At 45.2% G+C, this 27,657-nt stretch overlaps 4 protein-coding genes and 3 pseudogenes across 8 annotated transcripts; all 7 read left to right on the forward strand.

Annotated features, from left to right (window-relative positions):
• Positions 1 to 205: 205 nt before the first annotated feature.
• On the forward strand, positions 206 to 2,408 carry LOC149401251 (L-type lectin-domain containing receptor kinase IX.1 pseudogene; annotated as a pseudogene).
• An 885-nt stretch (positions 2,409 to 3,293) lies between these two features.
• LOC149401252 (L-type lectin-domain containing receptor kinase IX.1 pseudogene) lies at positions 3,294 to 5,668 on the forward strand (annotated as a pseudogene).
• Positions 5,669 to 7,044: 1,376 nt separating this feature from the next.
• On the forward strand, positions 7,045 to 9,129 carry LOC149401253 (L-type lectin-domain containing receptor kinase IX.1 pseudogene; annotated as a pseudogene).
• A 7,726-nt stretch (positions 9,130 to 16,855) lies between these two features.
• On the forward strand, positions 16,856 to 17,816 carry LOC149401254 (uncharacterized). The gene is made up of 2 exons (XM_089610637.1): positions 16,856 to 17,067; positions 17,423 to 17,816. Exons 1-2 carry the CDS (start codon positions 16,856 to 16,858, stop codon positions 17,814 to 17,816), a joined length of 606 nt encoding a protein of 201 aa, XP_089466763.1.
• Positions 17,817 to 18,503: 687 nt separating this feature from the next.
• LOC149401255 (uncharacterized) lies at positions 18,504 to 21,248 on the forward strand. Of its 3 annotated transcripts, XR_016296609.1 has the most exons (4): positions 18,504 to 18,862; positions 19,331 to 19,435; positions 19,827 to 20,006; positions 21,145 to 21,248. XR_016296609.1 is itself a non-coding variant. In XM_089612866.1 (2 exons), the coding sequence occupies exons 1-2, from the start codon at positions 18,519 to 18,521 to the stop codon at positions 19,374 to 19,376; spliced, it is 390 nt and encodes a 129-aa protein (XP_089468992.1). In that variant the 5' UTR covers positions 18,504 to 18,518; the 3' UTR covers positions 19,377 to 19,854. The 3 variants fall into 3 exon arrangements, 1 of the variants encoding a protein (XP_089468992.1); XR_016296608.1 differs by lacking the exon at positions 21,145 to 21,248 and having other exon boundaries at positions 19,827 to 21,138; XM_089612866.1 differs by lacking the exon at positions 21,145 to 21,248 and having other exon boundaries at positions 19,331 to 19,854.
• A 1,897-nt stretch (positions 21,249 to 23,145) lies between these two features.
• On the forward strand, positions 23,146 to 24,106 carry LOC149401256 (uncharacterized). Its single transcript, XM_089610638.1, has 2 exons — positions 23,146 to 23,357; positions 23,713 to 24,106. Exons 1-2 carry the CDS (start codon positions 23,146 to 23,148, stop codon positions 24,104 to 24,106), a joined length of 606 nt encoding a protein of 201 aa, XP_089466764.1.
• Positions 24,107 to 24,744: 638 nt separating this feature from the next.
• Positions 24,745 to 27,536, forward strand: LOC149401257 (uncharacterized). Of its 3 annotated transcripts, XR_016296607.1 has the most exons (4): positions 24,745 to 25,150; positions 25,619 to 25,723; positions 26,115 to 26,294; positions 27,433 to 27,536. XR_016296607.1 is itself a non-coding variant. In XM_089612858.1 (2 exons), the coding sequence occupies exons 1-2, from the start codon at positions 24,807 to 24,809 to the stop codon at positions 25,662 to 25,664; spliced, it is 390 nt and encodes a 129-aa protein (XP_089468984.1). In that variant the 5' UTR covers positions 24,745 to 24,806; the 3' UTR covers positions 25,665 to 26,142. The 3 variants fall into 3 exon arrangements, 1 of the variants encoding a protein (XP_089468984.1); XR_016296606.1 differs by lacking the exon at positions 27,433 to 27,536 and having other exon boundaries at positions 26,115 to 27,426; XM_089612858.1 differs by lacking the exon at positions 27,433 to 27,536 and having other exon boundaries at positions 25,619 to 26,142.
• Positions 27,537 to 27,657: the final 121 nt, after the last annotated feature.

The following is a 27,657-nucleotide window of genomic DNA, read 5'->3' on the forward strand; positions in this document are numbered from 1 at the left end:
ACAAACAGAACACTAAGGACCACTAGCTAGTATTTCATGAGAAAATGAATTAAGAGACCAAGACAAAGTTGGAGAAAAGAGCGATCAACGCTCCAGACTTATGCCATCGTCACACAATATATATTTTCATTCATAACATATACTTGATCGAATTTTCTAAAGATACACTTACTGATAAATTTGATAATATTTATAATCTTAACATATGAGGATCGTATTCATGATCGCTCCGGTTTTGCTGTTGCTGCTGATGCTTGCGCAGCAAGGTACCTCCTCTTTCAGCTTTGAGTTCGAGAGCTTTCAGGACGTCAGAGGCGCTATCCGCGTCGAAGGCGATGCGTCAATCTATGGCCGCGATATCGAGCTAACGAGAGTCTCCGGCGACCTGGAATTCAGCCACGGCCGTGCCTCGTACGATGACCCCGTCCAGCTGTGGGACCCGCGAACACGGCGGCTTGCGGACTTCGCTACACAGTTCACGTTCTCCATGAGGAACCTCAGTACCGTCACCGCTGACGGCATGGCCTTCTTCCTCGCGCCGTTCGAGCTGGAAATGGCGCCAAACTCCGGCGGAGAGTACTTGGGCCTCATGAGCTGGCCCAACAAAGGAACCGACAGGCCCGACAACGGTACCTTCGTGGCCGTTGAGTTCGACACCGCCTCAAACTACTTCGACCCTCCTGGCCCGCACGTCGGGGTCGATATCAACAACATTTACTCGGTGGCAAACGCCTCGTGGGACGAAGGTAACGTGACAGACGGTCGGATCACCACTTCGTGGGTCAGGTATGACTCAGCCACACGTAACCTAACTATTTCGCTCACTTACGATCAGGCTCCTGTTTTTAGCGAGCGGTATTGCTTGCTTTGGTATCAAGTGGATTTGAGAGACTATTTGCCTGAAAAGATCAGGGTTGGTTTCACTGCATCTAGTGGGCTGCTTTTTCAGACAAAAACACTTCACTCCTGGTCGTTCCTCTCGTCCTTGGACTTGCTCCAAAACAACACCAACACCAGTTCTGGAGCTCTGAGTCCAAGTCAGGAATCAGATCCTCCGAGTGGTAATATAGGGAATGGAAATACTAATTTAGCTATTGGTTTGGGGCTGGGTTTGGGCGGCACGACGATCTGTGGAATCGGAGTTTATGTGTGGTTTGTTTTCCTGAGAAGAAAGAATGGAAATGAGGAAGAAGAGGACGAATTCGACCTAGCCATCGACGGAGAGTTCGAGAATGGAGCCGGGCCAAAGAGGTTCACTTTCGCCGAGCTGAGGGCTGCGACCAGTGATTTTTCCGAGGAGAGGAAGCTCGGGGAAGGCGGGTTCGGAGGCGTCTACAGAGGCTCGTTCGCTGATGGACAATACATAGCTGTGAAGAGAATTTCAAAGGCGTCTAGGCAAGGCCAAAAGGAGTACGTGTCGGAGGTCAAGGTCATAAGCCGGTTGAGGCACCGCAATTTGGTGAAGCTCATCGGGTGGTGCCACAAGCAAGGAGAGTTTCTGTTGGTCTACGAGTATTTGCCAAATGGAAGCCTTGATTCTCATCTCTTTCCCAACGGGAGATTCCTGACCCCTTTGCCTTGGGAGACAAGGCACAAGATTGCACTAGGAATAGCCTCGGCGCTGCTGTACCTTCATGAGGAGTGGGAACAGTGCGTGGTCCACAGAGATATCAAGTCAAGCAACATCATGTTGGACTCCAATTTTAATGCCAAGCTCGGAGATTTTGGGCTCGCCAGGCTAGTGGACCACGAGTACAGCTTGAACACCCTGGAGTTCGCAGGAACGATGGGCTATATCGCCCCAGAGTGCATGGAAACTGGAAAGTCCAGCAAGGAGTCTGACGTGTACAGCTTTGGCGTGGTTGCTCTCGAGATCTGCTGCGGAAGGAGATCTGTGGTCCCGAACAGAGTGAGACTGGTGAATTGGGTGTGGGAGCTCTACGGCAAAGACAAGCTTCTTGAGGTCATCGACGAGAGGCTTGGCGTGGAATTTAACACGGCCGAGATCGAGTGCTTGATGATTGTGGGGTTGTGGTGTTGTCATCCGGATCCGCATTTTCGACCTGCGATGAAACAAGTGATGAATGTGCTGAGCTTTGAAGCCCCACTGCCAGATAATTTGCCGAGAGAGCTTCCGAGGCCGACGTACTGTTTTTCGTCATTTAACGTAAGCCTCGACTCTTATACTTCATCGGCTCATACGGGGAGCTCAGTTGACTCATCCAACTTTGTGACGAAGAGCGCTTCTAAACCTTTGTTACTATCTGATTGTTGATTGTTCAAGTGCACATCATTTTTTGGTTGATTCTAAATCTTGTAGTTTGTTTATGTTATAAGTTAACGAAAAGTAAACAGTCATTGCTTAATATTGAATGGGGGATAATCTCTTAAAAATTCCTGTTTTGTCTGATGTATCAGTATTTTTTCATTACTTAGGACTCATCTTCCTTTGCCTTATTTGTTCAACAGTCACAGCCTTAGACGGTCTGAACTGTCGCGCTTTGCTGGCCTGCCCTTGACGGCCCACACTTTGGTGTCAACGGATCGTTCTTTGTGGCCCATTCTCTCTTACCCGGGTCTTGGTGTCTCAAATATGCCCTCTTTGGTCTTTTTGGCTATTTTCTCTCCTTTTAACCATTCTCTACTAAGAGTTTGGCTTGAACAGTGAATTCCACAAGGATTGCAAGTATCGCCGCCAGTTTGGACCACACTGCTCTTGTTAACACTGTTCTGACGCGAACAAGATTAAATTAGAATTGACCCGATCAATATTATATAAAAATAACAGTTTATTCCAGCCTACCACAGTATTGTCATTGGTCTACAAGTTAAAAACTAATAGGATTAACATTTGAGAAAAATACAACAAAATAATAACTAGAAATTTGATAACACCATTCAACTGAAACTTTAGAGAAACGCTAGTGAAATTAAAATCTATTTAGTTACTGCCATTATTACACAAAATTTGAACGTACGGATGAATCTCATTCTCATCTATCTTTAAATATATATGGTGTAAAATAATACACATGATTGTTTTGATTATTTAGGAAACACAAACTTTTAGTTTAAAAAAAAAATGACAGTTGAGGGGCTATTTACAAGTTTAACTGGGCAATAAATAATATATATATATCTAACAGCAGGACCACCTCAACTAACTTCGTTATATTATACTATACTAATAGGACGCCAATCCACCAATTTTGACAAAGACAAATCTAGAAGAATTCAAGAGAGACAGCAAAGAGAAAAAGCTATCTGTTGACCAAGACTGTTTCTCAATTAAAAGAAAAGGCTAAGGCTTTAGTCTGAGAAACAACAGACCTAGAGGCATGCTACAACTATCTCCATTATTCATTTTCGGAAACAATCGTCCTTCTCACATGAATCGACTCATGGGATCAACCAAAATGAGTCTGACGTTGCTCTTTCTTGCATTGCTTGCACAGCAAGGCATGTCTTTCAGCTTCAACTTCCCCAACTTCGGACCAAACACGAAGGGCTTGTTCCTTGAAAAAGACGCGTCTGTTTCCACCGCGGGAATCGATCTGACCCGGAACCAGGTGGACCGCAAAATCGGAGGCAGCTACGGCCGGGCCTCGTACGAGGACCCAATCCAGCTCTGGGATCCGGCGACCCGAGAGCTCGCCAACTTCACAACCCGCTTCACGTTCTCCATCAAAGAGCTTGACAACAAGACCGACACCGGTGACGGGATGACCTTCTTCCTCGCACCGGAGGGCTCGGTCATCGCCAACAACTCCGCCGGAGAGAATCTCGGGCTCATCAGCTGGCCTGACCCCGTCACTAACAAGACCGACAACCGCTCCGTGGTCGCCGTCGAGTTCGACACCTTCAAGAACTGGTTCGACCCCAGCCCCGAGCATATCGGGATCGACATTGGCTCCGTGATCTCCGTCGTCAACGTGACGTGGACTGAGGGAAGCTTGAAAGACGGTCGGGTCGCGACTTCATGGGTGAGATACGACTCCGCTTCTCATAACTTCTCCGTCTTCTTGACTTTCGATGAAAATCCGGTTCTTAGTCAGAAATATTGCATTCTCTGGCATCAACTGGATCTGAGGCTTTATTTGCCAGAGAGGATCAGAGTCGGTTTCACGGCTTCCACTGGTGTATCCGTCGAAACACACACGATTCTCTCTTGGTCCTTTAACTCGTCAATGGATCTAATCAAGAACACCACGGGTTCAGATGCTCCGGGTCCAAGCCTGGAATTAACTCCGCCGACTGGCAATACCCACGGGAATGGAAATTCTGCTTTAGCTATTGGATTGGGCGTGGGTTTCGGCGGCGCAACGGTCTGTGGCATTGGTATTTATCTGTGGTTCATTTGTCTGAGGAAAAGGAAAGACAGTGACGTAGAAAGTGATATTGAGGAAGCAGAGGACGAATTCGACCCAGCCATTGACGGAGAGTTCGAGAGAGGAGCTGGGCCGAAGAGGTTCACTTACAGCGAGCTCAAGATCGCAACGTCGGATTTCTCGGAGGAAGGGAAGCTCGGGGAAGGCGGGTTCGGAGGCGTCTACAAGGGGTTGTTCGGCGGCGAACAAATCGTGGCTGTTAAGAGAATCTCCAAGGCTTCAAAGCAGGGGTCAAAAGAGTACATCTCGGAGGTGAAGATCATAAGCCGGTTAGGGCACCGGAACTTGGTGAAGCTCATCGGATGGTGCCACAAGAAAGGGGAGTTTCTGTTGGTCTACGAGTACTTGCCCAACGGAAGCCTCGACTCCCATCTCTTTCCGGGCGGGAAATTCCCGAGTCCGTTGCCTTGGGGAACAAGGCACAGAATCGCCATGGGGTTAGCCTCAGCGGTGCTGTACCTCCACGAGGAGTGGGAACAGTGCGTGGTCCACAGAGACATCAAGTCAAGCAACATCATGTTGGACTCCAATTTCAACGCCAAGCTCGGAGATTTCGGACTCGCCAGGCTGGTCGACCACGAGTACAGCTTGCACACCGTGGCCTTTGCCGGCACGATGGGCTACATTGCTCCCGAATGCATGGAGACCGGAAGGTCAAGCAAAGAGTCCGATGTGTACAGCTTCGGCGTGGTGGCTCTGGAGATCTGCTGCGGAAGGAAATCGGTGGTTCCGAACCCAAGCGAGCCCAGCAGAGTGAGGCTGGTGAATTGGGTGTGGGAGCTCTATGGCAAAGGCCAGCTTCTTGAGGCCGTGGATGCGAGGCTCGGCACAGAATTCGAAGCCCGAGAGATCGAGTGCTTGATGATCGTGGGGCTGTGGTGTTGCCACCCGGATCCGAGTTTTCGACCGGCAATGAAGCATGTGATGAGCGTTCTGAAATTTGAGTCTCCATTGCCCGATAATCTACCGAGAGAGCTTCCGAGGCCAATGTATTACGCGTCATCATTCAATGTCAGTCTCGACTCTTATTCCTCTTCGTCGGCTTTTACGGGGAGTTCTGTCGCCTCGTCTAGCTCGGCCACAAAAAGCGATTCTAAACCTTTGTTGAAAGCCGATTGTTGATTGTTTTCGTGTATCTCAATTATTTGTTGATGTCAAATCTTGAGCTTCGCTGGTGTGATGAAGTTAGTGTGAATAATAAAAATGTAATTACGTAATTTTTAATGGTTGAAGATTCTGTTTTCTCCAAATGAACGATCGCATAACCCTCCGAATTACGTAATGAAGTTAGAGAATTATAAAGTTAATTACGTAATTCTGTTTTTCCCAAAATACGTAATTTATACTGAATAAGAAATTGTAATTATGAATGGATAAACAATCCGACTCTGGACCTCCGAAATGGTTTTCAACATTCTAAACCTACCGGAGAAATCAATTTCATCAAATCAAACCACAGCCACACCAATTTAACATTTTAACCTAGAAATTGACCTCGCAGAGACGAAGAATCACCAACGCCAAATCAATCAAATTGGTTGAGGGCGTTTACTACCCACGTCCTGCAGATTGGCGGGAGTTCTCTGCAAGCCGTGAAATATGATAATTTGAAATTTGTAACAAGAGAACAGAGAGAGAGAGAGAGAGAGAGAGAGAGAGAGAGAGAGAGAGTGTTAGCCAAGATGCTGAGGTGGTGCTAGTGCCAACTCAGCATACACACTATGTTTGTATAAAGCCTCAATGGCATTCCGTGTAATACTAGTGTGAGTCTGTTAGATAGTTAGTTAGAACTCTGATGATTGTATAATTACCTGTTTGTTAATACTGTTCAAAGCTAACGAAGATTTCGTTGATCTAACAGATCGTCTTCATTCTGTGTCTCTCGTTTCTCTTGTTCGTTCATACACAAACACTGTCAGAGAGAGTGAGAAGGAAGAACAGGTGGGAATAGCATAATTTTAAAAAAAAGTGCAAGAACACCTAAGTTAAATGGTCAAAATTTGACCATAATTGTTGTCATGACTAAACCGTACACCTAGACGTTAGGAACCGGAAGAAACCGAAACTTTCGGTTCTGGATACCCACCGGAATTTTGTTCTGGTGAATAAACATTAAACGCTGTTCCAGTTCCGTAGTTGGAACCAGAACTAATTGGAACAAACCGAAACTCTTATTTTACAGTTTGTCCCGTCATAGTTTTATGAATTTTTTTTTAGTATGAGCCGTTGGATTTCTATCCATTCAAATAAATTTCAAAAAACCCAAGGAGCAATTTAGAAAAAAAAATAAAAAATCACTAGTAGTGTTTTCTCTTCTAGCTATCATTGTGTCTGGCCCAATTGTAAGGGCTAGAAATTGACCCATTGGAGACAACTTTATATTATTTATGATGGGTGTAGTTTTGTCAAAATGGCATATTTATTAGCGACGAAAACATGCTCAATTCAACGTACATAGACAGGGACTACTAACCAGGAAAGTTTCCCCTGAAATTTCATGATCACAAATGGCAAATATTGGAGAAAGAACTCGGTCAACGCTCCAGACACAATATATGTTTTTGTTCGTAATATATATTTGATCGATTTCCTTATCTATACATATAAACTACTGATAAAATTCACTCTATAATACGTAGGGAGAAAAAAAGTAGTAATGATCGCTGCTCTGGTATTGCTGTCGCTAATGCTTGCTGAGCAAGGCACAGCCTCCTTCAGCTTCGAGTTTGAGAACTTCGACGACCCTAAGAAGATCCACGTCGAACACGATGCATCGATCCGTGGACGCGACATCGAGCTGACGAAACTCTCTGGTACCCTGGCATTCAGCTACGGCCGTGCCTCATACGAGAGCCCCGTCCGGCTCTGGGACCAACGGACTCGGCGGCTCGCGGACTTCGTGACCCGCTTCACGTTCTCTATGAGGAACCTCAACAGAAATCCTCCCGCGGACGGCATGGCCTTCTTCCTCGCCCCGTTTGAGCTGGACATGGCACAAAACTCTGGCGGGGAGTACTTGGGCCTCATCAGCTGGCCCGACAAAGGCACTGTCAAGCCCGACGAGCTCGACAACGGCACCTTTGTGGCCATTGAGTTCGACACCATGTCAAACGTCTTCGACCCTCCTGGAGCCGCGCACGTTGGTGTCGATATCAACAACGTAATCTCGGCGAAAACCGCCGTGTGGGACGGGGGTAATCACTTGACGGATGGTCGGGTCGCGACTTCGTGGGTGAGATATGACTCTGCTACCCGTAACCTAACTGTTTCGCTGAGTTACGATCACAATCCCGTTTTTAGCGAGAGGTATTGCGTGCTTTGGTATCAAGTGGATTTGAGAAAGCATTTGCCCGGGAATGTTAGGGTTGGTTTCACTGCGTCAACGGGGAGTTTCTATCAGGCAAATACAATTCACTCTTGGTCCTTCAACTTGTCCTTAGACTCGAGCGAAAACAACACTACGGGTTTAAGGGCTCCAAGTCCAAGTCTGGAATTAGATCCGCCGAGTCGTAATACCCAAGGGAATGAAAATTCCGATTTAGCTATTGGTTTGGAGGTGGGTTTGGGTGGTGCAATGATATGTGGCATCGGGATATGTCTGTGGTTTGTTTGCTTGAGGAAAAAAATTGGCAATGTAGAAGCTGAGGATGAATTCGACCCGGAAATTGATGGAGAGTTTGAAAATGTCACCGGGCCAAAGGGGTACGCTTACGCGGAGCTGAAAGCTGCATCTAGTGATTTCTCAGAGGAAGGAAAGCTCGGACAGGGCGGGTTCGGAGGCGTCTACAAGGGTTTGCTCCCAGGCGGACAACTCGTGGCAGTGAAGAAGATCTCCAAGACGTCCAGTCAAGGCCAAAAGGAGTACGTCTCGGAGGTCAAGGTCATAAGCCGGTTGAGGCACCGTAATCTGGTGCAGCTCATCGGGTGGTGCCACAAGCAAAATGAGTTTCTTTTGGTGTATGAGTTCTTGCCCAACGGAAGCCTTGATTCTCATCTCTTCCCCGGCGGGAAATTCCCGACCCCTTTGCCTTGGGAGACAAGGTATAGGATCGCACTAGGGTTAGCCTCAGCTTTGCTGTACCTTCATGAGGAGTGGGAACAATGCGTGGTCCACAGAGACATCAAGTCAAGCAACATCATGTTGGACTCCAATTTCAACGCCAAGCTCGGAGATTTCGGGCTCGCCAGGCTGGTGGACCATGAGTACAGCTTGTACACGGTGGCGTTTGCCGGCACAATGGGCTATATCGCTCCCGAGTGCCACGAGACTGGAAATTCCAGCAAAGAATCTGACGTATACAGCTTCGGCGTGGTGGCTTTGGAGATCTGCTGCGGAAGAAGATCGATTCTCGTAAACTCAATCCAGGAGAGCAAAGTTAGGCTTGTTAATTGGGTTTGGGAGCTCTATGGGAGAGGCCAGCTTCTTGAGACCATCGATGAGAGGCTTGGCACAGAATTTGAAGCACGACAGATCGAGTGCTTGATGATTGTGGGGCTGTGGTGTTGTCATCCGGATCCGCATTTTCGACCGGTGATGAAGCAAGTGATGAATGTGTTAAGCTTTGAAGCCCCGCTCCCAAATAATCTGCCGAGACAGCTTCCAAGGGCAACGTATTATATTTCGTCATTTAATGTAAGTCTCGACACTTATGATTCATCAGCATACACAGGAAGTTCTACTGCCTCAGCCAACCCCGCCGTGAAGCACGCTTCTAAACCTTTGTTGAAAGGTGATTGTTAATTATTTTTGTGTATTCCGATTCTTCGTTGATGTCAAATTTAAAAATTTGCTTGTGTGATGAATCAAGTGAATAATAAAGTTTAATTTTTTTTGTTTATTAGTTTGTAATTACTTAATATTATATGGTTGATGATTACTGTTTTGTCAGATATATAACTTTGTACTTGTTTAAACGAAGAACTCTCTGATTGGATTTCTCAATGGTTAGACTTGAGCTCAGATGACCTAGAAGAGACTCTTCATAAAGCTCTCTAATATGAGGTTAAGGCTCTATTTATTCATTTGAGAGCCACAAGAATATTACGGACTGACGGAGAATAAAATGACCGGAAGCAGACCAAGGAAAAGAATATCACCCATGGAAGTACTACGACAAAGTCGTTGACATGGGTCAGATGTGAAGAACATCTGGCAGAATGTGCTCCGATGATTAGGCGACACAGAAGAAATTGACCCTCGTGACTCTCCTTTTCTTATAATAAAAATCATACTACATTTGAGTTTTGGGTGGGAAAATAATAACAAATAATTAGCTGTTTAACCATCTAAAACACTAGCAATTTGGTTTTAGCCAACCTTTCGTTAATTTCTCGTAAATAGCCATCTTGCTTACGTGACAGCTTATTAATTGAATTAGTTTTACCTTTTTGTCCTTATGCTATTTTAATTAGGCATTTTTTTTAAAAAAACTTCGAATTAAATATTGAAACCGAATAGGGAAGTTTTCAAATTTGAAATTTGAATTTTGAGCAGATTTTGAAAGAAATCAGCCATTAATTGTCATAATTTCCAGAATTTTCGTGCTCAAAATATTTCCAGAATTTTTCAGTTTATTTACACGAATACACTGTAAATAGGCTTTGTATTTACAGTGAATATACTGTAAATAAGCTTCGTATTTACACGAATATACTGTAAATATGATTTCTATTTACACGAACATACTGTAAATAGGCTATCTATTTACACAAATAAATAAGCAAGCACTTGCAAATCCCCAATCCCTTTTAATCCCATATATACAAGAAAAAGAAAAAAAAGCAAAAAGCCTTAAGCGTCATCGTCCTCGTGAGGCAAACCCATCTGAAGATTGTTGAGCGTCATCGTCCTCGTCACGCCCACGGACTTGTCGTGCCTAGTCCTCTCCTCCTCGGCCCTCGCCCTCAGCGCCTCGACCTGGGCCCGCTTCTCCGCCACCGGGCTCCTCTTCCGGGCGGGGCACGCCGAGTACGGCCCGAACTTCCCCTCGAGCGTCCTCAGTCCGCCTCTGAAGGCACGACCACCGTCCTTTGAGCCTCGCAAAGGCTCCGCGAGCCGAGCTTTGGATTTCGGCGATCTTCTCGTTGAAGGCGTGTTGAGTCCAAGTCAGGTTCTGCTGCGTGTAAGGGACGAGGATCCAGTCGGCGAGAGGGAAGCCCGAGCCGCCGGCGATCCAGACTCCCCTGAGGAGTCCGACGGAGGAGGCTCGCTGGTGGAGAGCGGATTTCTCGAGGACTTGATCGTCGGCCATGGATCCGGTCATCCGATGCAGATGTCGGTGAAGACTCCTCTCAGATCCACCACGCCCTGGACGGTTATGGAGTTCGAGGTCTTCTGGTTCCGCTCCGTGTGTCTCTTGTTGAAGTAGGCCGCGACGCTGATCTTCGGGGCGATGATCGGGATGTGCGTCGTGTACATCGAGCCGATCACGTTGGGGATGAAACCAGAGCTGTTTTTTTTTTTTTTTTTTTTTTTGGGATTTCGTTTTTGAATTTGTGTTTGAATGAGAGAGAATATTGCGTGTATATTAGGTATTAATTACAGCGTAATGAAGGCCCTTGAAATACGCGGCAGTTATTATCCAAAGATTTGCTTTAATTGATTTTATTTTCGATAGGGGAACGGGCGGGAATAGTTGTCACTAGGACAAAATACGTTATCCGGTGCGACGAATGTCGCACCCAATGCCTCAAATGTCGCATCTAAAAGTTTATTAGGTGCGACATTAGGTGCGACAGCGTCGCACCGGATAACCCGTCGCAGAAGGTATTGGGTGCGACATGTCGCACCTAATAAGTCCCCCTTTAGGTGCGACACTTTCAGGTGCGACTTATCGCATCTAATGTCCAAGTTATTTTCCTGCCAAATTTTATAAAATTGGCGGGTAAATACATATCGGGTGCGACAATGTCGCACCGAATATGTTCGCGCCATGGTATTCGGTGCGACAATGTCGCACCGAATATGTTTGTTAAATTAAAAAAAAATACAAAATTAAAAAAGTAAATTGTAATTCATTTAAAATTAAATAAAAATTAATTAACAAAATTCTAAATGAATTAGAAATAATATTCTGAAAATAGAATTCTTAATTAAAAATACAAATTCTTTCCAAAAAAAGCGAAAAAAATGAATTCCTAATTTTTTTTTCCTATAAAACTTATCGATAGTAGAATTTCCTCTACCGAATAAGTTGCCAGAACTTCGAGAACCGCTTCCGCGTCCTCGTCCACCGCTGCCTGACGCGCTGTAATGTATAAACTTTTGTAAACGCTCGACTTGTGAATTTGAATAAAATGGACGAGTTTTATTTCAAATTCTTGTTGCATATGAGACGTCCTTAAATTTTAAATATCTTGAAAAATGATAATATTTAAGGTCGATGAAATTCCGGAATGAGAATATTCGAGTGAACTCGATATTGTTTCCGAATAAAACTATTCGGAATAGACTCGGAGATTTAAAAATCTCGAGAGTAAAAATAAATTCCGAGATCCCTTAAATATATTCAGGATAACGGGAAATAATAATAATTTTCTCGGTTATTTTTCAAGATTATTTTTAATTAAGGAGATAATTGTGAGATTTTATTTTAAAAGGACTTATGTGCAACAAATGAAGGACGAAATGTTAAAGAAAGTTGGAAAAATGGAGGGTTTGGCAATTAATCTGGTCATGCCACATGTCCACACGTGGGACCCGAGTATTATTCCACGTAGCTTCCTCTCTCTTCTTCTTCTTATCATGTCCATCTCATGCTTCCTTCATCTCCATCGCGACCTGCAAAGAAAACACGAACAAAAGGAAAAAAAAAAAAAAAAAAAAAAAAAACAAACCCAGATGAAAGATCTCCATCGTCTTCTTCAACCTTCTTGCTCTTCCTTGCGCGTCTTCAATCGAGAACCCTTCTGCGTGCGTCGACCGAGTGAAGAAAACACCGTCGCCGCGAGCTCGCCGAGAACGTCGTCGCCGAGGAGGACCAACGTCGGGGAAGGGAAAGCTGTGAGGGAAAGCTGTGAATCTCGCTATTTGGACGAGCCTCGTCCTCGCGTGATCACCAAGCTCCAGCGGTGGACGCGTGCTCCGACCGAGACGAGCCACCACTGCCGCGAGCTCGCCGTGACGCCGGCTGAGAGGAAATCGCCGGAGAAGGAGTGTGTGAGCTCCGGGAACCACGAAACAAGGTGAGATTTCTCACTTGGTTTTGAAATCTGAAACCTAGGGTTTATGATTTCAGATTTGGGAGTTTTTGGTTTGTGATGGATTTGTGAAATTGAAGTGAGTTTGATAACCGAATAGTATGGATTTGTGCTCGGATTTATGGTTATTTGAAATTGTTTTGAGGCCGTGATGAGTTGTTTGTGAATTTTGGATACTTGAGATTTGTTTGTTTTGTGGCCAGTGTTGTCTTGGCCGAGGGCTGTTTGTGGCCGTGAGTTTGGTCTCGGTTATGTGTTTTGGTTCACTAGTTATGTTGCTAAACTCTAAGCCTCGGGAACGATTTACATTGAGCTTGTTGTGTATTTGTTGATGAGTCGGGAATATTTTGTGACAAATTGAGATTCGTGCTAGTTGTTCGTTTTCGGATTCTAGGTTTGAGTCGGGAGTTGGACTTTAGGAATTGACTCGATGTTTATTTCTGAATTTCACAGCTCAGTCACAGATCGGATAGAATCGAGCGAGATCGGCGGAAACTGAGCGCGTCGAAGCCTAAGAGTAATGAATTCATAAAGAGATTTTAGAGCTCGATCTCACTCGTGAGTCGTTTATCGCTTTATAGCGTTAGACTCGAGTTTTAATTTTTGGATTTGAGATTGTATTCAGGGATTATTAATTATTTATTTAAGAATGTTCGAGAATTTACATTCTGGTTAATTAATTCAGAATTCTCGGTTTGTATGATTTTTCGGATTATTCATTTAATTTATTTAAGACTCGTCAAATAATGATTTGGATTTTATTTCGTACTCGTTCTCTGGTACGAACTCGCACGAGTCTTGAATAAGTTTAAATTCCGAAAAGCTGAGAAATAAGTGAATTAAATTCTCGAACCCCTGAACCGACTCGCAGTGAATCCCGATAACGAACCTTAAGCTCGTCAGCTTCTCCCGAATCATTGACTAATGAGATTTCAACTTCATGTTTTAGTTTCTCGACGCTTCAGGACATGTTAACGCTTCAGTATGTGTAGAGTCTCGGGAAGCATGAAAAGCATGGAAACTCCGGATGTTAGTTCTTTCGACGTTTCGACAAGAGTCAAGTGCCTCGAAGAACGTGTGAAGCAAGACATATTCGGGAATCGTCGAGCTTTCTGTCAAATAATTCCGGGTAAGTGAGGAGACCTAAGTCAACTACTTACCAAGGGAATAACCTTGTTTGTTTGTGCATTTGTTTGCTAGTAAACAAGAGTAGGTGAAAGCCCTAAAATGAATGAACTTAAAAGTTAAGGCTTCGGCCACTCTTGCTTGAAAACTTAGTTCGGGTACGCCCGTTAGGTTCAAACGCTAACTTGAACCGGCCACGTTTGCTCTGTGTATAGTTAGACTCTCTTCTAACTCTAGGAAGTAGGTTAGAATCGAGAGGACGGAAGAGCGATAGACTCTCGAATTCAATCGGGAGTAGAGAGTTCGAAAGTCACATTTCGAGCTTTCAGCTTAAAACACTTAACGAGCTTCAAAGGGAAACAATAAGTTCTTTCGGGGTTTATCCCGTTACGCTCTTCCGTATATAAGTTTAACGTGTACGCTGCTAGCCGCAGAGTACCCAAACTTTAATTAAACTCGTGTCGGTGGTACCCACAAGTCAACGACTTGTATTTGTGGCAGACCTAGGTGGTCTGTATGGCGCTGAGTACTCAAAACTGGGGAGAACCCAACGGTAACGGGCAGTCGCCACGAGCGAACCCGATGGTAAAGGGCAGTCGCCTCGAGCGAACCCAACGGTAACGGGTAGTCGCCACGAGCGAACCCGATGGTAAAGGGCAGTCGCCTCGAGCGAACCCAACGATAACGGGCAGTCGCCACGAGCGAACCCGATGGTAATGGGCAGTCGCCTAGAGTGAACCCATTCAGCAATGAGCAGTCGCCTCGAGTGAACTCATTGTCGTGCCAAGGGGGCACACATGCGCCGACGTCAGATGAAGATGGTACCACTAGTGGATCCCAGACAATCTTAAAACACCCAAGCCGCCGTAAGACTGCTGCTCGAGGTCTGAGGCTGGCTTATTGTCGTTGTGGAGATCGTAGCAGAAGAGGATGTACGATCTTGCAGAACGACAAGTGAATAGATAGAGTGTGATATCACGCGTCAGTCATGCTCTAATGTTATGTTCTAGCTACATCTAGCAATCATTCTGCTTCTTGTATGCTTGTTTGCACGTCACATGGCATTAGTCGTTTTACTTTATAGATAGACTCCCACTTACTGAGTCAATCGACTCATAGTTTTATGACCCTTGGTAATGTAGATAAGGGAAAAGCTGGTAAGCGGGAAACGAGATTGAAGACCGAGATCGAGCGCGTATTGCCTTGACCTATGGGCTATGGGGTTTCTTAATCGGGGTTAGTATCTTCTGATAAAACGTTCCAAAACATATTTGTATAGGAGTCGCTATAAGACTCTAAGTTATAAAAGCGAAAAATTTCCCCGAATTTTCGCAAACTATTTTATTATATTATGAGTTATGTATAGATTTGAGTTGATCAGTCGCGGTTCGTGGGCGAGCTGTCGCTCGCGGGTCGTGACAGATTTTGTGGTATCAGAGCCCCAGGTTTAGCCGTTTCTGTAGACTTGGGATACGTGTTCTCGGTATAGGTCGCGAGTATGCCATGTGTTAGTGTTGTGTTTAGAGTCGACCTGTCTAGAGATAGGTTCGACATGACGCATGATGAGTTGCTAGGAGATAGATCTCTCCTCCCCGATGAGATTCGTCTGTACCGCGATGCGATCACGTGAATTTCTTCGACCGCAAGTACGTTCAGTGTCGTGGGAGACACCATGACTTAGGGGCCGGTGGACCGGTCTGTCTTGTGAGTAGATGAGTGTTATCTCGACGCTTCACTGCTCTCGTACGGGTATCGCGATGACCCCTCCTTATTGGCCAACGTTGAGTCAAGGGACTCGTTTCACCGCTGACGGCATTATCAGCCGAGATTGTGAAATGTTCCAGAAGGTGATACTACACACGTTCGGGGCCAGGAGAGAGGGACGAGTGGGAGGAGAAAGCTTACGGATTCTACCAGCTCGGGATTGAATCGGTTGTCAGATATGGAGACCGACTTGTTCAATAATTGTGGACCGGTGTCTGACGTGCTCGAGGATAGACTCCAGCAAGGTATCGAGTATTGGGAGCTGTGTGTAGAGCTCCAATATCTGACGCTGGAATCTGATTGTCCCTCGTTCGCTGTCTTGCGAATGCAGACTGAGTTCCTCGTCGTGACGTGATGTGGTATATGAGTACCTTACCCCCGATGATTGCTTTTCCGGTGGTCGTTCCGCATGATGACGAGAAGCTTGATTGTGACGAGGGAGATTCCGAGAAGGATCCCGCAGAGCCTTCGAACGACCCAGCTGCGTAGACGTTTGCTTGTCAATCACGAGAGTGGTTGCTTTGTGTGTGTAACGAGAGAACTAGCATTTTGTGCTTAAGTCTCGTTTGACTAGCTCTTGAGAGGCTAGTCCAGGTTGGTTATGCATTCTCGATGATGTGACTTGGATTTTAACCATGCCCTATTCCATGTGTAGAATTGAGCAGACATGGGGCCTAGACAAGACCCGTCCAATGCCGAGAATGTTACAGCGGTGAATCTCACTGAGATCAGACGCGCGCTGGTGAGACAAGCTGTCAACGCGGCCCAGAGATGAGATGAGTCGGAGGTTCGCGCAGTAGCTAGATGAGCAGAACCACACGATCGTAGAACTCTTAACGAGGCTGAACGCGCCGCCTCAACAGCACCTAGCACCTCCAGTTCTAGGAGAACGACAAGAAAATCCACTGCAAGTGCCTATGGACCCTCCTGAGGAGTTCAACTTCCAGATTCTTGATGTCGTTCCTCCTATGAGCGGGCCGGTATACGAGAGGTTCCATGAGAAGAGGCCTCCAACGTTTGACGGCCATGTTAATCCAGCTGCAGTTGAGAACTGGGTCAAGAAGATGCATCAGATCTTCAACTACATGCAGCTATCTGTTACCAAGAGAGTGGCTTGCGCTGTGAATGAACTGGAGGATGAGGCTAGGGGCTAGTGGGAAGTGATGACGTCATCTGAGGATGTCCACTCGATGACGTAGGCCCATTTCCTCAATCTGTTCCATGGGAAGTACCTGAGTGAAGCTAACTTGTCGGACAAGTTCGTTATCGTGTTTATTGACAACATCCTGGTTTACTCGAAAATCAAGGCAGAACACCAGAAACCAGCAGGAATGCTGCAACCACTTGAGATTTCACAGTGGAAGTGAGAGCATATAACGATGGATTTCGTGTCAGATCTGCCAAAAAACACAGCTGGTCACGACTCAATCTGGATCATTGTCGACAGATTGACCATATCAGCTCATTTCCTGCCCATCAAAACCACTCACACCGTGGATAAGCTCGCTGAACTCTACATAAAAGAGATTGTACATCTTCATGGGGTTTCTAGCTCGATTGTTTCTGACCGTGATGCTCACTTCACATCAAGGTTCTAGAAGGGATTACAAAACCTGGGGACTTGCCTGAAGTTTAGTACTGCTTTTCACCCACAAACCGATGGTCAAAGCGAACGAACGATCCAAGTGTTGGAAGACATGCTCCGAGCTTGTGTTTTAGACTTCCAAGGCTCATGAAGTCATTACCTTCCGCTAGTTGAGTTCTCGTACAACAACAACTATCAGGCGACAATTGGTATGGTGCCGTATGAAGCTTTGTACGGGCGGAAGTGTCGCTCTCCAGTTCATTGGGATGAAGCTGGTGAGAGCAAGTTTATTGGATCTGATATGCTTGAACAAACCATAGAAGCGGTTAAGAAGATCCAAGCTCGAATGAAAACCTCCCAGAGTCGTCAGAAAAACTACGCTGGCAGGCGTAGGAGGCCTCTGGAGTTCGAAGCAGGAGAGAAAGTTTTTTCTGAAGATCTCACCCATGCGAGGAGTTATGAGGTTTGGGAAGAAAGGGAAGCTCAGTCCAATATATGTTGGACCTTTTGAGATCCTTGAGCGTGTAGGCAAGACAGCTTATCGTTTGACGTTATCGCCATCTATGTCCAACCTCCATGATGTATTCCACGTGTTCATGCTACGAAAGTACGTGTCTGACCCTTCGCATATTCTGCAAGAGCAAGAGGTTGAGATCTGTGCTGAAATCAGATATGAAGAGCCAGCCGTCGCAATCCTAGATCGTAAGGAGAAAGTCTTAAGGACTAAGACTATACCTCTGGTCAAGGTACTTTGAAAGAGTCACTCCGCGGAAGAAGCTACTTGGGAACTTGAGAGCGAAATGCAAAAGAAATACCCTGCCTTGTTCTAAGTTTCGAGGACGAAACTCTTCTAAGGGGGTAGGGATTGTAATGTATAAACTTTTGTAAACGCTCGACTTGTGAATTTGAATAAAATGGACGAGTTTTATTTCAAATTCTTGTTGCATATGAGACGTCCTTATATTTTAAATATCTTGAAAAATGATAATATTTAAGGTCGATGAAATTTCGGAATGAGAATATTCGAGTGAACTCGATATTGTTTCCGAATAAAACTATTCGGAATAGACTCGGAGATTTAAAAATCTCGAGAGTAAAAATAAATTCCGAGATCCCTTAAATATATTCAGGATAACGGGAAATAATAATAATTTTCTCGGTTATTTTTCAAGATTATTTTTAATTAAGGAGATAATTGTGAGATTTTATTTTAAAAGGACTTATGTGCAACAAATGAAGGACGAAATGTTAAAGAAAGTTGGAAAAATGGAGGGTTTGGCAATTAATCTGGTCATGCCACATGTCCACACGTGGGACCCGAGTATTATTCCACGTAGCTTCCTCTCTCTTCTTCTTCTTCTTATCATGTCCATCTCATGCTTCCTTCATCTCCATCGCGACCTGCAAAGAAAACACGAACAAAAGGAAAAAAAAAAAAAAAAAAAAAACAAACCCAGATGAAAGATCTCCATCGTCTTCTTCAACCTTCTTGCTCTTCCTTGCGCGTCTTCAATCGAGAACCCTTCTGCGTGCGTCGACCGAGTGAAGAAAACACCGTCGCCGCGAGCTCGCCGAGAACGTCGTCGCCGAGGAGGACCAACGTCGGGGAAGGGAAAGCTGTGAGGGAAAGCTGTGAATCTCGCTATTTGGACGAGCCTCGTCCTCGCGTGATCACCAAGCTCCAGCGGTGGACGCGTGCTCCGACCGAGACGAGCCACCACTGCCGCGAGCTCGCCGTGACGCCGGCTGAGAGGAAATCGCCGGAGAAGGAGTGTGTGAGCTCCGGGAACCACGAAACAAGGTGAGATTTCTCACTTGGTTTTGAAATCTGAAACCTAGGGTTTATGATTTCAGATTTGGGAGTTTTTGGTTTGTGATGGATTTGTGAAATTGAAGTGAGTTTGATAACCGAATAGTATGGATTTGTGCTCGGATTTATGGTTATTTGAAATTGTTTTGAGGCCGTGATGAGTTGTTTGTGAATTTTGGATACTTGAGATTTGTTTGTTTTGTGGCCAGTGTTGTCTTGGCCGAGGGCTGTTTGTGGCCGTGAGTTTGGTCTCGGTTATGTGTTTTGGTTCACTAGTTATGTTGCTAAACTCTAAGCCTCGGGAACGATTTACATTGAGCTTGTTGTGTATTTGTTGATGAGTCGGGAATATTTTGTGACAAATTGAGATTCGTGCTAGTTGTTCGTTTTCGGATTCTAGGTTTGAGTCGGGAGTTGGACTTTAGGAATTGACTCGATGTTTATTTCTGAATTTCACAGCTCAGTCACAGATCGGATAGAATCGAGCGAGATCGGCGGAAACTGAGCGCGTCGAAGCCTAAGAGTAATGAATTCATAAAGAGATTTTAGAGCTCGATCTCACTCGTGAGTCGTTTATCGCTTTATAGCGTTAGACTCGAGTTTTAATTTTTGGATTTGAGATTGTATTCAGGGATTATTAATTATTTATTTAAGAATGTTCGAGAATTTACATTCTGGTTAATTAATTCAGAATTCTCGGTTTGTATGATTTTTCGGATTATTCATTTAATTTATTTAAGACTCGTCAAATAATGATTTGGATTTTATTTCGTACTCGTTCTCTGGTACGAACTCGCACGAGTCTTGAATAAGTTTAAATTCCGAAAAGCTGAGAAATAAGTGAATTAAATTCTCGAACCCCTGAACCGACTCGCAGTGAATCCCGATAACGAACCTTAAGCTCGTCAGCTTCTCCCGAATCATTGACTAATGAGATTTCAACTTCATGTTTTAGTTTCTCGACGCTTCAGGACATGTTAACGCTTCAGTATGTGTAGAGTCTCGGGAAGCATGAAAAGCATGGAAACTCCGGATGTTAGTTCTTTCGACGTTTCGACAAGAGTCAAGTGCCTCGAAGAACGTGTGAAGCAAGACATATTCGGGAATCGTCGAGCTTTCTGTCAAATAATTCCGGGTAAGTGAGGAGACCTAAGTCAACTACTTACCAAGGGAATAACCTTGTTTGTTTGTGCATTTGTTTGCTAGTAAACAAGAGTAGGTGAAAGCCCTAAAATGAATGAACTTAAAAGTTAAGGCTTCGGCCACTCTTGCTTGAAAACTTAGTTCGGGTACGCCCGTTAGGTTCAAACGCTAACTTGAACCGGCCACGTTTGCTCTGTGTATAGTTAGACTCTCTTCTAACTCTAGGAAGTAGGTTAGAATCGAGAGGACGGAAGAGCGATAGACTCTCGAATTCAATCGGGAGTAGAGAGTTCGAAAGTCACATTTCGAGCTTTCAGCTTAAAACACTTAACGAGCTTCAAAGGGAAACAATAAGTTCTTTCGGGGTTTATCCCGTTACGCTCTTCCGTATATAAGTTTAACGTGTACGCTGCTAGCCGCAGAGTACCCAAACTTTAATTAAACTCGTGTCGGTGGTACCCACAAGTCAACGACTTGTATTTGTGGCAGACCTAGGTGGTCTGTATGGCGCTGAGTACTCAAAACTGGGGAGAACCCAACGGTAACGGGCAGTCGCCACGAGCGAACCCGATGGTAAAGGGCAGTCGCCTCGAGCGAACCCAACGGTAACGGGTAGTCGCCACGAGCGAACCCGATGGTAAAGGGCAGTCGCCTCGAGCGAACCCAACGATAACGGGCAGTCGCCACGAGCGAACCCGATGGTAATGGGCAGTCGCCTAGAGTGAACCCATTCAGCAATGAGCAGTCGCCTCGAGTGAACTCATTGTCGTGCCAAGGGGGCACACATGCGCCGACGTCAGATGAAGATGGTACCACTAGTGGATCCCAGACAATCTTAAAACACCCAAGCCGCCGTAAGACTGCTGCTCGAGGTCTGAGGCTGGCTTATTGTCGTTGTGGAGATCGTAGCAGAAGAGGATGTACGATCTTGCAGAACGACAAGTGAATAGATAGAGTGTGATATCACGCGTCAGTCATGCTCTAATGTTATGTTCTAGCTACATCTAGCAATCATTCTGCTTCTTGTATGCTTGTTTGCACGTCACATGGCATTAGTCGTTTTACTTTATAGATAGACTCCCACTTACTGAGTCAATCGACTCATAGTTTTATGACCCTTGGTAATGTAGATAAGGGAAAAGCTGGTAAGCGGGAAACGAGATTGAAGACCGAGATCGAGCGCGTATTGCCTTGACCTATGGGCTATGGGGTTTCTTAATCGGGGTTAGTATCTTCTGATAAAACGTTCCAAAACATATTTGTATAGGAGTCGCTATAAGACTCTAAGTTATAAAAGCGAAAAATTTCCCCGAATTTTCGCAAACTATTTTATTATATTATGAGTTATGTATAGATTTGAGTTGATCAGTCGCGGTTCGTGGGCGAGCTGTCGCTCGCGGGTCGTGACAGATTTTGTGGTATCAGAGCCCCAGGTTTAGCCGTTTCTGTAGACTTGGGATACGTGTTCTCGGTATAGGTCGCGAGTATGCCATGTGTTAGTGTTGTGTTTAGAGTCGACCTGTCTAGAGATAGGTTCGACATGACGCATGATGAGTTGCTAGGAGATAGATCTCTCCTCCCCGATGAGATTCGTCTGTACCGCGATGCGATCACGTGAATTTCTTCGACCGCAAGTACGTTCAGTGTCGTGGGAGACACCATGACTTAGGGGCCGGTGGACCGGTCTGTCTTGTGAGTAGATGAGTGTTATCTCGACGCTTCACTGCTCTCGTACGGGTATCGCGATGACCCCTCCTTATTGGCCAACGTTGAGTCAAGGGACTCGTTTCACCGCTGACGGCATTATCAGCCGAGATTGTGAAATGTTCCAGAAGGTGATACTACACACGTTCGGGGCCAGGAGAGAGGGACGAGTGGGAGGAGAAAGCTTACGGATTCTACCAGCTCGGGATTGAATCGGTTGTCAGATATGGAGACCGACTTGTTCAATAATTGTGGACCGGTGTCTGACGTGCTCGAGGATAGACTCCAGCAAGGTATCGAGTATTGGGAGCTGTGTGTAGAGCTCCAATATCTGACGCTGGAATCTGATTGTCCCTCGTTCGCTGTCTTGCGAATGCAGACTGAGTTCCTCGTCGTGACGTGATGTGGTATATGAGTACCTTACCCCCGATGATTGCTTTTCCGGTGGTCGTTCCGCATGATGACGAGAAGCTTGATTGTGACGAGGGAGATTCCGAGAAGGATCCCGCAGAGCCTTCGAACGACCCAGCTGCGTAGACGTTTGCTTGTCAATCACGAGAGTGGTTGCTTTGTGTGTGTAACGAGAGAACTAGCATTTTGTGCTTAAGTCTCGTTTGACTAGCTCTTGAGAGGCTAGTCCAGGTTGGTTATGCATTCTCGATGATGTGACTTGGATTTTAACCATGCCCTATTCCATGTGTAGAATTGAGCAGACATGGGGCCTAGACAAGACCCGTCCAATGCCGAGAATGTTACAGCGGTGAATCTCACTGAGATCAGACGCGCGCTGGTGAGACAAGCTGTCAACGCGGCCCAGAGATGAGATGAGTCGGAGGTTCGCGCAGTAGCTAGATGAGCAGAACCACACGATCGTAGAACTCTTAACGAGGCTGAACGCGCCGCCTCAACAGCACCTAGCACCTCCAGTTCTAGGAGAACGACAAGAAAATCCACTGCAAGTGCCTATGGACCCTCCTGAGGAGTTCAACTTCCAGATTCTTGATGTCGTTCCTCCTATGAGCGGGCCGGTATACGAGAGGTTCCGTGAGAAGAGGCCTCCAACGTTTGACGGCCATGTTAATCCAGCTGCAGTTGAGAACTGGGTCAAGAAGATGCATCAGATCTTCAACTACATGCAGCTATCTGTTACCAAGAGAGTGGCTTGCGCTGTGAATGAACTGGAGGATGAGGCTAGGGGCTAGTGGGAAGTGATGACGTCATCTGAGGATGTCCACTCGATGACGTAGGCCCATTTCCTCAATCTGTTCCATGGGAAGTACCTGAGTGAAGCTAACTTGTCGGACAAGTTCGTTATCGTGTTTATTGACAACATCCTGGTTTACTCGAAAATCAAGGCAGAACACCAGAAACCAGCAGGAATGCTGCAACCACTTGAGATTTCACAGTGGAAGTGAGAGCATATAACGATGGATTTCGTGTCAGATCTGCCAAAAAACACAGCTGGTCACGACTCAATCTGGATCATTGTCGACAGATTGACCATATCAGCTCATTTCCTGCCCATCAAAACCACTCACACCGTGGATAAGCTCGCTGAACTCTACATAAAAGAGATTGTACATCTTCATGGGGTTTCTAGCTCGATTGTTTCTGACCGTGATGCTCACTTCACATCAAGGTTCTAGAAGGGATTACAAAACCTGGGGACTCGCCTGAAGTTTAGTACTGCTTTTCACCCACAAACCGATGGTCAAAGCGAACGAACGATCCAAGTGTTGGAAGACATGCTCCGAGCTTGTGTTTTAGACTTCCAAGGCTCATGAAGTCATTACCTTCCGCTAGTTGAGTTCTCGTACAACAACAACTATCAGGCGACAATTGGTATGGTGCCGTATGAAGCTTTGTACGGGCGGAAGTGTCGCTCTCCAGTTCATTGGGATGAAGCTGGTGAGAGCAAGTTTATTGGATCTGATATGCTTGAACAAACCATAGAAGCGGTTAAGAAGATCCAAGCTCGAATGAAAACCTCCCAGAGTCGTCAGAAAAACTACGCTGGCAGGCGTAGGAGGCCTCTGGAGTTCGAAGCAGGAGAGAAAGTTTTTTCTGAAGATCTCACCCATGCGAGGAGTTATGAGGTTTGGGAAGAAAGGGAAGCTCAGTCCAATATATGTTGGACCTTTTGAGATCCTTGAGCGTGTAGGCAAGACAGCTTATCGTTTGACGTTATCGCCATCTATGTCCAACCTCCATGATGTATTCCACGTGTTCATGCTACGAAAGTACGTGTCTGACCCTTCGCATATTCTGCAAGAGCAAGAGGTTGAGATCTGTGCTGAAATCAGATATGAAGAGCCAGCCGTCGCAATCCTAGATCGTAAGGAGAAAGTCTTAAGGACTAAGACTATACCTCTGGTCAAGGTACTTTGAAAGAGTCACTCCGCGGAAGAAGCTACTTGGGAACTTGAGAGCGAAATGCAAAAGAAATACCCTGCCTTGTTCTAAGTTTCGAGGACGAAACTCTTCTAAGGGGGTAGGGATTGTAATGTATAAACTTTTGTAAACGCTCGACTTGTGAATTTGAATAAAATGGACGAGTTTTATTTCAAATTCTTGTTGCATATGAGACGTCCTTATATTTTAAATATCTTGAAAAATGATAATATTTAAGGTCGATGAAATTTCGGAATGAGAATATTCGAGTGAACTCGATATTGTTTCCGAATAAAACTATTCGGAATAGACTCGGAGATTTAAAAATCTCGAGAGTAAAAATAAATTCCGAGATCCCTTAAATATATTCAGGATAACGGGAAATAATAATAATTTTCTCGGTTATTTTTCAAGATTATTTTTAATTAAGGAGATAATTGTGAGATTTTATTTTAAAAGGACTTATGTGCAACAAATGAAGGACGAAATGTTAAAGAAAGTTGGAAAAATGGAGGGTTTGGCAATTAATCTGGTCATGCCACATGTCCACACGTGGGACCCGAGTATTATTCCACGTAGCTTCCTCTCTCTTCTTCTTCTTCTTATCATGTCCATCTCATGCTTCCTTCATCTCCATCGCGACCTGCAAAGAAAACACGAACAAAAGGAAAAAAAAAAAAAAAAAAAACAAACCCAGATGAAAGATCTCCATCGTCTTCTTCAACCTTCTTGCTCTTCCTTGCGCGTCTTCAATCGAGAACCCTTCTGCGTGCGTCGACCGAGTGAAGAAAACACCGTCGCCGCGAGCTCGCCGAGAACGTCGTCGCCGAGGAGGACCAACGTCGGGGAAGGGAAAGCTGTGAGGGAAAGCTGTGAATCTCGCTATTTGGACGAGCCTCGTCCTCGCGTGATCACCAAGCTCCAGCGGTGGACGCGTGCTCCGACCGAGACGAGCCACCACTGCCGCGAGCTCGCCGTGACGCCGGCTGAGAGGAAATCGCCGGAGAAGGAGTGTGTGAGCTCCGGGAACCACGAAACAAGGTGAGATTTCTCACTTGGTTTTGAAATCTGAAACCTAGGGTTTATGATTTCAGATTTGGGAGTTTTTGGTTTGTGATGGATTTGTGAAATTGAAGTGAGTTTGATAACCGAATAGTATGGATTTGTGCTCGGATTTATGGTTATTTGAAATTGTTTTGAGGCCGTGATGAGTTGTTTGTGAATTTTGGATACTTGAGATTTGTTTGTTTTGTGGCCAGTGTTGTCTTGGCCGAGGGCTGTTTGTGGCCGTGAGTTTGGTCTCGGTTATGTGTTTTGGTTCACTAGTTATGTTGCTAAACTCTAAGCCTCGGGAACGATTTACATTGAGCTTGTTGTGTATTTGTTGATGAGTCGGGAATATTTTGTGACAAATTGAGATTCGTGCTAGTTGTTCGTTTTCGGATTCTAGGTTTGAGTCGGGAGTTGGACTTTAGGAATTGACTCGATGTTTATTTCTGAATTTCACAGCTCAGTCACAGATCGGATAGAATCGAGCGAGATCGGCGGAAACTGAGCGCGTCGAAGCCTAAGAGTAATGAATTCATAAAGAGATTTTAGAGCTCGATCTCACTCGTGAGTCGTTTATCGCTTTATAGCGTTAGACTCGAGTTTTAATTTTTGGATTTGAGATTGTATTCAGGGATTATTAATTATTTATTTAAGAATGTTCGAGAATTTACATTCTGGTTAATTAATTCAGAATTCTCGGTTTGTATGATTTTTCGGATTATTCATTTAATTTATTTAAGACTCGTCAAATAATGATTTGGATTTTATTTCGTACTCGTTCTCTGGTACGAACTCGCACGAGTCTTGAATAAGTTTAAATTCCGAAAAGCTGAGAAATAAGTGAATTAAATTCTCGAACCCCTGAACCGACTCGCAGTGAATCCCGATAACGAACCTTAAGCTCGTCAGCTTCTCCCGAATCATTGACTAATGAGATTTCAACTTCATGTTTTAGTTTCTCGACGCTTCAGGACATGTTAACGCTTCAGTATGTGTAGAGTCTCGGGAAGCATGAAAAGCATGGAAACTCCGGATGTTAGTTCTTTCGACGTTTCGACAAGAGTCAAGTGCCTCGAAGAACGTGTGAAGCAAGACATATTCGGGAATCGTCGAGCTTTCTGTCAAATAATTCCGGGTAAGTGAGGAGACCTAAGTCAACTACTTACCAAGGGAATAACCTTGTTTGTTTGTGCATTTGTTTGCTAGTAAACAAGAGTAGGTGAAAGCCCTAAAATGAATGAACTTAAAAGTTAAGGCTTCGGCCACTCTTGCTTGAAAACTTAGTTCGGGTACGCCCGTTAGGTTCAAACGCTAACTTGAACCGGCCACGTTTGCTCTGTGTATAGTTAGACTCTCTTCTAACTCTAGGAAGTAGGTTAGAATCGAGAGGACGGAAGAGCGATAGACTCTCGAATTCAATCGGGAGTAGAGAGTTCGAAAGTCACATTTCGAGCTTTCAGCTTAAAACACTTAACGAGCTTCAAAGGGAAACAATAAGTTCTTTCGGGGTTTATCCCGTTACGCTCTTCCGTATATAAGTTTAACGTGTACGCTGCTAGCCGCAGAGTACCCAAACTTTAATTAAACTCGTGTCGGTGGTACCCACAAGTCAACGACTTGTATTTGTGGCAGACCTAGGTGGTCTGTATGGCGCTGAGTACTCAAAACTGGGGAGAACCCAACGGTAACGGGCAGTCGCCACGAGCGAACCCGATGGTAAAGGGCAGTCGCCTCGAGCGAACCCAACGGTAACGGGTAGTCGCCACGAGCGAACCCGATGGTAAAGGGCAGTCGCCTCGAGCGAACCCAACGATAACGGGCAGTCGCCACGAGCGAACCCGATGGTAATGGGCAGTCGCCTAGAGTGAACCCATTCAGCAATGAGCAGTCGCCTCGAGTGAACTCATTGTCGTGCCAAGGGGGCACACATGCGCCGACGTCAGATGAAGATGGTACCACTAGTGGATCCCAGACAATCTTAAAACACCCAAGCCGCCGTAAGACTGCTGCTCGAGGTCTGAGGCTGGCTTATTGTCGTTGTGGAGATCGTAGCAGAAGAGGATGTACGATCTTGCAGAACGACAAGTGAATAGATAGAGTGTGATATCACGCGTCAGTCATGCTCTAATGTTATGTTCTAGCTACATCTAGCAATCATTCTGCTTCTTGTATGCTTGTTTGCACGTCACATGGCATTAGTCGTTTTACTTTATAGATAGACTCCCACTTACTGAGTCAATCGACTCATAGTTTTATGACCCTTGGTAATGTAGATAAGGGAAAAGCTGGTAAGCGGGAAACGAGATTGAAGACCGAGATCGAGCGCGTATTGCCTTGACCTATGGGCTATGGGGTTTCTTAATCGGGGTTAGTATCTTCTGATAAAACGTTCCAAAACATATTTGTATAGGAGTCGCTATAAGACTCTAAGTTATAAAAGCGAAAAATTTCCCCGAATTTTCGCAAACTATTTTATTATATTATGAGTTATGTATAGA

This window comes from Urtica dioica, chromosome 4, assembly GCF_054948205.1.
Source record: "Urtica dioica subsp. dioica isolate 48M chromosome 4, U.dioica_male_clone48M_v1_H2, whole genome shotgun sequence".
NCBI lineage: Eukaryota > Viridiplantae > Streptophyta > Magnoliopsida > Rosales > Urticaceae > Urtica > Urtica dioica.

What these genes read in the sequence shown, in the direction of transcription:
- LOC149401254 (XM_089610637.1), top strand. Translation starts at nt 16,856, where the DNA reads ATGGATTTCGTGTCAGATCTGCCAAAAAACACAGCTGGTCACGACTCA. An exon ending in GATGCTCACTTCACATCAAG is followed by an intron (nt 17,068 to 17,422) that starts GTTCTAGAAGGG and finishes AAAACCTCCCAG; the next exon opens with AGTCGTCAGAAAAACTACGC.
- LOC149401255 (XM_089612866.1), top strand. Translation starts at nt 18,519, where the DNA reads ATGAAAGATCTCCATCGTCTTCTTCAACCTTCTTGCTCTTCCTTGCGC. An exon ending in TCCGGGAACCACGAAACAAG is followed by an intron (nt 18,863 to 19,330) that starts GTGAGATTTCTC and finishes TGAATTTCACAG; the next exon opens with CTCAGTCACAGATCGGATAG.
- LOC149401256 (XM_089610638.1), top strand. Translation starts at nt 23,146, where the DNA reads ATGGATTTCGTGTCAGATCTGCCAAAAAACACAGCTGGTCACGACTCA. An exon ending in GATGCTCACTTCACATCAAG is followed by an intron (nt 23,358 to 23,712) that starts GTTCTAGAAGGG and finishes AAAACCTCCCAG; the next exon opens with AGTCGTCAGAAAAACTACGC.
- LOC149401257 (XM_089612858.1), top strand. Translation starts at nt 24,807, where the DNA reads ATGAAAGATCTCCATCGTCTTCTTCAACCTTCTTGCTCTTCCTTGCGC. An exon ending in TCCGGGAACCACGAAACAAG is followed by an intron (nt 25,151 to 25,618) that starts GTGAGATTTCTC and finishes TGAATTTCACAG; the next exon opens with CTCAGTCACAGATCGGATAG.